General features: G+C 44.0%; 1 protein-coding gene across 13 annotated transcripts in view; it reads right to left on the bottom strand.

Moving 5' to 3' along the window:
- tcf7l2 (transcription factor 7 like 2) overlaps positions 1 to 11,049 on the bottom strand; it is a gene marked incomplete in the record, with an annotated part of 92,402 nt that overhangs the window by 7,495 nt on the left and 73,858 nt on the right. For 6 of the 13 annotated variants that reach the window (XM_035660286.1, XM_035660295.1, XM_035660345.1 and 3 more), the window contains 7 exon segments: positions 283 to 331; positions 1,023 to 1,130; positions 1,468 to 1,630; positions 1,729 to 1,869; positions 6,113 to 6,199; positions 7,223 to 7,325; positions 9,970 to 10,102. In XM_035660286.1, coding sequence (XP_035516179.1) covers positions 283 to 331; positions 1,023 to 1,130; positions 1,468 to 1,630; positions 1,729 to 1,869; positions 6,113 to 6,199; positions 7,223 to 7,325; positions 9,970 to 10,102 — 784 coding nt within the window. 13 annotated transcript variants of the gene reach the window in all.

Below are 11,049 nucleotides of genomic sequence, written 5' to 3'. Positions count from 1 at the left end.
GGGGGGGGGGGGTCATGCATATTCAGTTGTTATTAGCTAGGGAAGGCTAGGGGAAAATGGGAAAAGGGGGGTATTACAAGCAACTCTACCATTTAAATATTGCATTGGGTAGCATAACTATACCAAAAAAAAAAGAGAAAAAAGCCAGGCACAATAACACACACACAAAAGAAACATAACACACAAAAAAAAACTAGCTTGACTTTTATCTTGCAAGATGTCACATCTGCCTGACACATGATGGGGCTCTTCTAATATGAGAGATAATTGCAGCTCACTTACCATTGCTCTCTGCTTGCTGCTTTTCCCTTTTTCTCTTCTTCCTTTTCCCCTGTTGGTTAGCCGCCAAAAAAATAGAAAGAAAAAAATAGACACAGACAGGAACCTTAGTTATTATATTGCAGAATGCCCAAAACATGAAACAGAGAATAGGACTCATCTTTGTGTTTACTTATTTATTCATTCATTCTTTCTCTGCCTTTTTTTTTTTTTCTGTCTCTGCCCTCCGGTTTGTAACAGCCACTACAGGCCAGACCAGAATCCTCCCTCCTCTGTTTTCTGTCTTTTTCTGTTCTTTTCTTCTTTCTCTGTAATCTTTTGTCTTATTTTCCTCTGCTTCTCTGAACATCTAAGACATCTTGACGAGCTTCTGGTTTGGAAGACAGATTTCTCTAAGGCTGCTTATGGAAGACTCTGGTCAGCTTGATCCCAAATCTGGACAAAACTGATGAGAATCTGCACATTTATGTGTCAGAACAAAGTGTTCATTCACCGCGGATTCAAATAAACAACATTATTGTCAGATTTTGTTACAAATATTCCTTCATGTCACAACAAGATGGGCTAAAGTCAAGGAAATATGTCCCAGTCTCAGATATAGATATCAAAAGAGAATTACAGGAAGAAAGTGACCACTCAGGCTAGATAAGAAAAAAGCAAAAGAAAGAACTCATCCTGGTCATGTCACCTAGCAAAAGGGGGAAAAGAACAGGCCGTTACGACTTGTAAACTTAAAAACTTACATAGTTGTCTCGTGCTGACCAGCCTGGGTACAGCTGCATGTGGAGCTGTCGCTCTTTCCTGGCCAGCTCATAGTACTTGGCCTGCTCCTCCCGTGATAGGGCATGCCACTGTCAATTGAGAAACAACAAGAAGACAAAGAAAGATTTTTACCATGAACAGGAAAAGTATAGGTATGCAGGTTGTGAACTGGACTTAAAATCTACAATGCTGGGCCATCAGGTCACCCCAAAAACCTCTTTATTAATAGGCCTGTGAATTCCTATTGTGGTCCTATATTAGCCCAGCAGGCTTTTAACTGTATTCACTTTGAATCCCAGCTGGTAATCAGCCCATGTTTAGAAAAAAAGTAGTAGGGTGGTGGATCCTGAGCACCAGGATTGAGAACCACTGTGATAACTTTGACCACTACAGCGTTGGTGTGTGTCTAGTGATGTTAGGACTTACCCTCCGCCCCAGGATCTGGTTGATGGCAGCGCTTTCCTTCAGTGTGCACTCAGCTACCACCTTGGCCCGCATCTCCTTCATGTAGAGCATGAAGGCATTCAGAGGTTTCTTTATGTGGACCTGTTTCTTTTTCTCCTCTTCCTTTTTAGCGTCTGACTGTTTCCTGTGGAGGACCAGAGGGCAGAAAGGTGAGCAGAGTCAACCTACGACTCAGTTATGTAAGGTTGAAACACGAGTTTAGGGCAGTGAAAGTCTACTCACGAGCTGTTGAGAGAGCTGATGTCACTGTGGGAAGATTCCTGCTTGACGTTGGGTGTGACGATGGCTGGGTGTGGGATGCCCGTGGTGTGCAAACTGTGGTGAGGGGGCACCATGTGTGGGGGGAACCTGGAGGACAGAAGACTGTGTAAATCGTCAGAATGGACACGGGTGAAATGAGAAGATGGCGCACATGTATACACAGACTAAAAGGGCTAAATTCCAATCCCATCTTTCAGACATGTCAAAATAGTTTTCCAGTTTCTTTCATAGGAATGAAATTAGCCTTTAGTCACAAGAAAAGACATAAATGCACATACAAAACATCCACATGAAAATGTCCAAGGCTGATTCCTGTATTATTATTCACAACCAATTAGGATAGATTTTACCACTTAAAATGAGTCTTAGGTTAAATGTCACAGAATTTAATTTAATCACAGAATCCAGCCTGGACAGCTATACACTTTACACAAAGGTATAACAGCAAATAATGACAAATCATCACTAAACCATCAGTAAAATATCATTTGATAAAGCTAAATTGTGTGGCAGTTGCACAAGGATAAATCTCGAGTGAAACAACTCAAAAGAAAAAAAACTATACACTGAACACTTGAGCTAAGTGAATTTTTGTTACCTTTATGTAATTACAACCTCATTGAGATCCATAATCTCTAACAAGAGTATCCTAACAAATAAAGGCAACAATTCATGTCAGATTCAATGAAATGCACCTTGAACCTTTCTACTCATACTGTAGTTACAGAAAGATTATGCAGACTGATATATCAGTGCTGAGACTTCTAGATTTAGAAGAACCATTGAGGTTTTTGAGGAAAAAGTTCATACCTGCCTCAACAATTGTCACCTATGATAGCTGAGCCAATTGTATTAATAAGATTTAGGTGACATTGACAATGTCGTTCTGTCATCTGTAGATGTCAAATGCCAATCACAAAACTTCAATTCATTGTACAATTTGAGGAAACTGCATTTTTAGCAGTTACATAGATATGAAAATGCCAGGTTTTGGAGGGGTAAAGCCTGAACCTCTATCTCTTATCAAGGAATATTGCAAACTAGATTAAAATGTTCTATCAAAGTCTGGTATCACTTCAGGTATTGGGTCTCTATTTGCTTCCTCCCATTCTATTCTGCCAATTCAGCACTGTCAGCAGCACTGACATTTTTATCTTCATCCCTCTACACTCCTATCATCATTTCATCATCTCCAACCGCTCCACATATCCAGGCCAGAAACCCTTATTTATGAAATCGTTTCACAGGCCAGAACAGCCATAAGACGCCGCTTTACTGTATGTGCCAGTGTATGTATGACACTAATTATTTGTGTTTGAGCGTGTGTGCATCTAACTGCATGTGTATATTTACAGCGCGGCGCCTCGGCTCCACGTGACCACACACAAATTTAAGAGAAGAGAGGAGGATGAAGGAGAAGAAAAAAAGGAGGAATAATTCTTTTTTTTTTAAAGCAGCTCATTATCTGGCTGTGTCTGGCTGCATGGCTCCGAGCCAGAATATAATGATGAGGATAAACTCGCCAGGAACAACTAGTTTCTGTTGGAGGCCATCTCAGGGGAGTGCCAGTGTGCTCCCCCCTCAAACTCTTTCCCTCTTTTTCTCCTTTCCCCTCTTCTCCCTTCATCACTGACACATTGGTGTTTGTGCCATGTCATCCGTTGATGGGGAGCTCGGCAGCAGTGGCTGCATATCGCCCATCATTAGGACTGCTGCATTTTCTTCGCTCACTGCGTTTCCTCTTTCCCTGTTCACCCTCCCTCCTTCTCTCTCTGTGCACTTGTTAAAATTTCCTCTGTTCCAAGATCTATTTTTTTCTCTTCTTCTTCTTCTTCTCTACTCCTCCCTGTCCCCTCACCACCTCCATGCTCCTTTGCTTCCTCTCTCCCTCCCTCCTTCCCCTCCTCCTGCTGCCACTGCATGGCCCAGGTTATGGTTTAAACATGACGGCCATCCCTTTGAAGCGTGGGGGCATCATCATCATCATCCGGGCTCATCAGCAGCAAGCAGCGCCTTGGACCAATTTAACCAACACAGAGAGGGAGACGCAGTGGAGACCCCCACCCACCCATCCACCCACCCCAACCCTGGGGCTTCTACGTCTCAATCTGAAAGGTAAGAATGGCTGGCAGTGTTGGGGTGGGGGGGGTCACTGGCGCAGCAAGCCCAGTGTCAGCCAGTGCCATTTAATTGCCAATGCGAAGGAGTAGCCCCCGTGCCTGTTTAATGTATAATGATCCGGCCGGTGCGCTTCTCGCGTTCCCAAGGAAAAGAGGGAGAGCGGGATGATGGGGGAACATATCAAAGGGCAGGCTTAAGCATAAGGGGCAAAGGGGCCTTCACATCCTCCCACCTGTCACACATACATTCACACGCACACACACACATTATAGGGGACCTGCACTGGCTCCAACCCCATTATCAAAATAATGTCTTTCATTTGCTCTTCTGTCTGTCTCTACTCTCCTTGTCTCTTTTTCCTCCCGTCCTAAAAGAATGCATTTTTTAACAGGACCTAGGTGTAAGGTGCTCATTGCAGGACTACCAGGTACCTGATTCATTCCCTGCATCCTAATTCAGTTCCGGCTACAGCACAGGGGACTGATACTGAAGCCGCACGCTCCTGCAAAGAACCGGCTCCTGACAAGAGTACAAGGCCAGGATGTCTTTTCCCTCCGATTTCCTCCACTCAGCCTGCTCCGTACAAATCGTTTGAGCTATCAAAACAGTCTGGTCCATTCTTTGAACAAAACCAACTGGCTGAAGGCTATGTATAAAAGGATTCAGCCATTTTGTTGACACAATTAGACATATTTTTTACAAGACTTTGTCAACAAATTGACTCTTTTCCTCTGTCACGTCAAAATCTGAATTTAGGGTGGGATTTTTTCATGTGTGAGGAGGGAATTTTTTTTTTTTTTAGGGGGAGATGTGCTAAACCCTCCCATTCTCCAGACAGCTCCCAGAGCCCTCCATCTATTCAGTTATACTAATTCAATTAGGGGCCTCATCACAGGGCATTAGCTCTTCCCCATGGCCAGTCCCCCCCCCACACCCCAGCCAGTATATTCAATTAACTGCACTGGAAATAAGATGATCACAATGTAGAGGCTGTCATTAAGGGACCAAATTAGCAGTCACTTAAAGCCCAGGTTGGCTGGGTACTGCTGCCAGATGCCGACGTCTGAACAGACCCACCGTCTGACCCTTTTCACCTAAGACTTGCTTGGGAAGAGCTGGAAGGGTCAAATCTGACTCTAATCCAGACACCCTTCTCTAGTATTAGTTTAAAAGTAACATTTGATGCAAGAAGGTATTTATATTTGACTCACAAAAAGGGAAACTTTAACAGCAAAAAACGGAACTGGACTGCTTACAAACTCAGTTTTCCCTTATTCTCAGGGCTACGCTTTAAAAAATGTTATTCCCCTCGCGACTCCTCCCTCCCTGCATCTACATGATCCATCAATGTCACAGAGGTCTAAACATGCCGCCCTCAGGAGCTGCTTTTCCAATCAGGCTGTAATTAAACTAAAGCTTGGCCTCATCCCTAGACTCTAAACCAGCCCCGTCCAAAGTCCCCTGCTGCAAGGGCGTGTAGAAGGGAGGGGAGGAGGAGGGAGAAGGAGGAGGAGGAGTGGAGGCAGTGGAGTGGGAGGCTGTTTGTTTTTTGTGTTGTTGCTTTTTTGGCTCCTCTAGCCCCACAAATCACGGGCTTTTAGTCATCCAAAATTAATTCTTTTGCTTCCCACCAATATAGAGGACATGTGTCCCTCAAGGGAACAGTAAGTAGTTTAACACCAAATGACAAACACACACATGTATACAAGATGGCAACAAATACACATACCCCCCATGGGTGCACTAATGTCCACAGCAGCACTTGAGCTGGACCCTAATGGGCTGGACCAAAGCGCTAGCCAAGTGTCAGGCCCCAGCTTATATCATCTAGTCCCCTTCAAAGTGTTGCTGTGTTTGTTTATCTGTCTGGCTGCTCAGACTCACAGCAAGGACATGCCCCAGCTCATTTCAGATCTGGCTGACATGCAGTGGGGGTAAATGTTCTTCAGGGGCCTCATTAGAAAATGATAAATATAATTAATATTTGAGCATGCTAGCTGGAGCCCCACACTGGAGAATTGGCCTTTTGAACACAGAGATGGGGAGTGTGAGCTCTCCTTAAGGGAGAAGTTACTGCTCCCTGTCTCTGCATGTGAGTGTGCATGTGTGTTGCTTGTGCATTGCCCTCACAGCCAACACAAACACACAACTGAACGTGTGAGTGAGAGAGTGTGTGTGTGTGTGTGTGTGTGTGTGTGTGTTTAGCTCCTAGGACTCAACTCACCTTGACATGGATGCGTTGACAGTGAGCGCAGTTGGGTAGGGGTGTCTAAAACCCCCTGTTGTGATTGGATAAACAGGTTGACCTTGCCTGGGAAGGGGGAAGAAAAGAAGAAAGGCGAAAAGGTAAAGGAACCGGGTTGATGGAAGAGGAGAAGGTAAAGCCCTCTGTCTCTCTCCTCTCCCCACCGTGGGCCTCTTTATTCTCATTTGATCAGGACAAAAATCTAGGGGATTGCAGAGCGCAGATCAAAGGGAGGAAAACTCTGAACAATTTGAATGCCACAAATCTTGATAGCAATGGCTAATTAAATTTCATAACCCTTCGCTCGGTGTCGACAGAGTGGGGCCCTGTTCCTCCCCAAGCTGGAACTAGGTGTTTTGTTGTGATAATTAAAGACGAAGCGCGGGTCTCTTTAATGGAGCCATCACGCTAATTGAGGTCTACACATTCAAAGACAAACAATAATGAATGTAAATTTATACCAAAATAAAGTGCAGCAAATCAAAGGGCGCCATGGCTGCGCTCGGGGCCTCTCTCGGTATTTAGATCGCGGTGAGAAAACATTAAATTAACAGAGCTTAATTTGTAGCCTTTTGTCATATTAACAAGTGTTGACAAGAGTTACCAGGGGAGAGCCCCCGTGTGGAATTGTGGGTAAAATACGGGCAATCACGGTTCATTACTCTAATTGGACCATACAGAGACATGCAAAATAGTATTTGCCACAAAGTAGCAAGTTGAGGTGGGTGAGGGCCTGAGGAAACTGCAATGGGCTGCTGTGGTCCAGGAGTGAGTGAGTTAGAAAGTTAAGGGATCAAGTTTAAGTTTTAGAGGACTCAAACACAGAGAGAGGACACACTCTAGGGACCAGGAGAAGACAGAGACAGCTTCCATAAATGACTTTGTGTACATAAAGACCAACATGCTGCTGCACAGTGTACACACATGTAAGGTAATATCTGCTTTCATTGTTAACTGTTAATCTCTTTAATGATTTAGCTTGATATTCAGTTTATGCTTATTAATCATTACAGTATGTGGGTGTTGCCAGCCTTTTTCACACAACTCATAAGAGAATACAGTAGAAAGAGTAAAAAAAGATTTGCTTACTGTGGTACTAACCATCCTAGCGGATGGGGGATCTGACCGACAGTGCCAGGTGACAGTGGGTAATAAGGAGATATATCTGGGGGATGTGGAGGCCTTGGAATTCCTGTGGAAGAAAGAGGATGACAGGAGCAGAGAGGAGGTGGACAGACAAGATGATGACAGAGAGAGAACCAAATCTTTGTCAGTGCTGAATTCATTCATTGTTGAGAGTTTCACATATGAATGGGGCAGACATCACAGGAGTGCAGATGGGAGGAAGAGGAGGAGGAAGAGGGCTTGTTGCTCGCATGTACACAGTGCTAAATCACACTTCCTGATCAAAGGCCTTTGAGGCGGCGGCGGCGGCACAATGTGTTGGATGAGGCAGAGGGGAGAGAGGTGAGGAGAAAACACCAACACGATTCTTGTCACATTTGTCTACTGATTCAGAAGACTAATGATATAAAATGACTGAGGTTTAGAAGTTAACAAAACACAACAATATAATTAAAGCCTTCTCTGTGATCAGAGAGCTGCTAATACAGGGCTGCAGGTAGAGTCAGGCTGATTTATCCAGATATACTGGCTGGATGGATATGCATTTTACCTGATATACATGAATAAACCAATATTAGAAATATGCAACAATTACAGATTATGATCTGAGGTTACAACAATTATTTTAAAATTAAGTTATTCTTCAGTTTAAATCAATACTTCTGCTTTTGACTCATATTAATTGCTACCTAAATATCTATACGTTCAGTTTTATTGTGAGTTTTGACACGGTTATTAAAACGGGGTGTGTACATTGGCTCGTCGATAGCCATTTGTCCAACTGATCCTCAGATTTAACACAAAAAAACGCAGCAAATTTTGTTTGTTATCCCCCACAGACGAACAGTGACAAAGATGTCCAATTTAAGGACAGCTCTCGTTGAGGGCATCGCCAAGCAATCACAGCGTCCGCGGTGTTGCCTTTTACTTTCCGTGGCAGCTGACAGGCAAAGAAACTGCTGCCCTGAATGAATGCCTTGAAAAGGTCTCGTACACAGCCGGGTGTAAAAATAACTTTCTCTCTCATGACAAACTTGAAACAGGCAACACTAGACATGTGTAAAAGCACAGCAAGGAGGTGTGTGCGCTCAGTAGAACAGGAACTAGGGGACTTTCATTTTGGCTGATATGTGTTTCTTACACACAGCTGGCTTTGCCTGTGCAGCTGTTGCCGGAGATATTTTGACCAGTGCCAACACGGCCGAATTAGAGCCAGATCAGTCTTTGCAGATCAGAACTTGGCTGGTGTTGGTGGTTACACCCAAAGTCTGCAGCTGATCCAGGTTATCCAGGAACTGACTCTGGGATTCTGTTACTGATGGACAATGTGCTGTGCAGCAGTTTCTGCCCAAGCAGAAAACTTTACTTGGAATACTGTTATAACAAAGGCAAGTTCTATTAAAAAAGAAAGCCTTACGAACATTATCCCATTGCCACACAGCGCTGAAGACCTAATATAGCTCATTAATTAATTAAACACTGAGCCCAATTAAGCAGCCCCATTAAGCACTACATTAAACAGCAGCTGGCGCATTATTTCCCCCTTGTAAGGACCATCATAATAAGGGAACATTATTACCTAAAACATTGACTGAATCCACCAGAGACCACTGGAAAGCATGGAATTATTCACCGCACTGAAAATGCATTAACCTGAAAGGATGGGCTGAATGACAGTTAACAAAATGAAGTGCTGGGTCAAGATGCTCACGGAAATGAATGAAATTGCCTTAAAATGTATGCTAAATGGTGGTGGGCAAGGGATGTGTGGGCAGAATCTGACTGCTAAACGTGGACCCTCTGAATCTGTAGGATCAACAGGCTATAAAGACATAACTACAGTTCTGTGGATAATCAAAAACATACAAATTCAAGTGCTTGGGTCTTCCATTATAAAGATTTTTGTGTACTTAGCTGAAGACATCATTCATTGACAGAAAGCCTTGAGGACTCAGTTTGTACTGCTCTCTGGCTGTCTTGTTTTGAGCCTTGGCAAATGTACTTGTGGTCGAGGTTGTTTGCTAAATTCCATGTTTAACGAGAGGTTTATGAGCCACTGTTCAGGTTCTTGTTCTCAAATTTAGGGCCACTTTCCACTGAGGCCAAGCCACGTTCATTAGCGTGCTAGCTAAATCAATCAGTAACAGATGAGAGCAGAAGTTGTCAACAAGAAGCACATCAGATGACTATGACTTTGTCCCACTTTAACAGTATCAGTTCATTTGATAAGCAATTAATGGAAACATTAGACATTTCTATGTATGGGTGGTGTCAGTTTTAAACAAGACAGTTGTTTAAACAATACAGTCTACCTCACAGAACACCTGTGCTGTGAACGTGACGCTTGAATTACGTTTTAATCTTGATCTGTTTTTACAAGAATGTGTCTACAGACAGACAGACGCCATCAAGACAAACACAGTCCTGAATATGTGAACCGTAGTGGCAGGGCGTAATAAAACATTTACACAACCATCAGTGCAAAGAGGTGACGTGCCTTATCTAAGGAAAGCCGCTTCTGTGCTTTTCTCTCAACTTCTTTTTGAAATGTATGTTCAGAAGTTTCGCCCTTTAAAAACACACTGTGCTGTTTACTAATGCTGTTTTTCGGCAGGATTCAAGCTGCATGTTGCTAACAGAAATTCTATTTTGAATAAAAAATCTCCAATCAAACATACACACATGCGGTGGAGAAATACTTTGGGCTTTACCTGTTTTGGGATCCACGTCTGTCTGTAGGTGAGGTGGGGGGTTCCCCGGTGTGAAGTGCTCATTGCTGTAGGTGATCAGAGGCGTGAGAGGGTGCACATGGTGAGGGTGCTGTACCACTGGAACCTTATTAGACTGAGAGAAAGAAGAAGCAGGGAGAGACAGACAGTAATAAAGAGAGAGAAAGGGGGAAAGGAAAAAAAAGAGGCCAGGGCGTTAATATTTGGGTTAAGGGTTAGAGATTGCAGGCGCTTGCCACAGAATTACAACTTGGTCTGAAGGCTCTCGAAAGAAGAGCTATCAAATTCTGGGTACTCTAGAGGCGCCAAACCACCAAGCCACAATGAAAATAGTGTGGTTTGTAATTAAAAACACTTCTGCGGTGTCACCCTGGAATTCAGTAACACAATATAAGAGGCTTGGGGGGTTGCCAGTTCACATTTGGGTCTGATGTGTGATGAGGCACTTTTAACCATGGTTGCAGTGAAGTAATCGATCATCTGTAAACCACGAAATCAAGGCAGCGCGTGTAAATCCACAGTCATTAGCAGCTCCAGTCAGCACTCCGCTTTCCTCCTCCTGGTCTCCCCTTTTCCTCATCTATTCCCCCAGGGCCCGGTTCATGGAGGGTAGGGGTGTATTGTAATAAAAGGGTTAGGAGAGAGGAGGTGGGGCTGAAAATCCATTTCTGCATTTTTGCCAAATTAGTTTTAGCTATGTAATCTTCTCTTTGTGCTCCTAAGTGGTGCAGGCCCCCTTTTTTCAATTACCCAAAGATTACAGTGGAGCTTTAGGGGTGTGCTGCCGTGGGCCCCTGTGTTAACCGGAGCTCAGCCCCTCTCATCAGGCCAGGCCCGAGACAGACACTAATACACACAGTCCCCGACCACAAGATAACCAGATTAGAGGTCTGCTGTAGATTAGGCTGGTGGAAGAGACTGCTCTCGCCTCTTTACCCACACATCCTTATCCTGCCCTCAGCAGTCAAAGAAGCAGCACTAATCAGGCTTATCATAACATGGATGATATGTTCAGGGGGAGAGGAGTGAGACACCAAGCTGCTTGCCTGTGTGTGTGTGTGT

This window comes from Morone saxatilis, unplaced genomic scaffold, assembly GCF_004916995.1.
Source record: "Morone saxatilis isolate NCDOM2014 unplaced genomic scaffold, NCSU_SB_2.0 Contig1, whole genome shotgun sequence".
Classification (NCBI taxonomy): Eukaryota; Metazoa; Chordata; class Actinopteri; family Moronidae; genus Morone; species Morone saxatilis.
The sequence above is the reverse complement of the archived record's forward strand: the minus strand, read 5'-3'. Positions and strand labels throughout refer to the sequence as shown.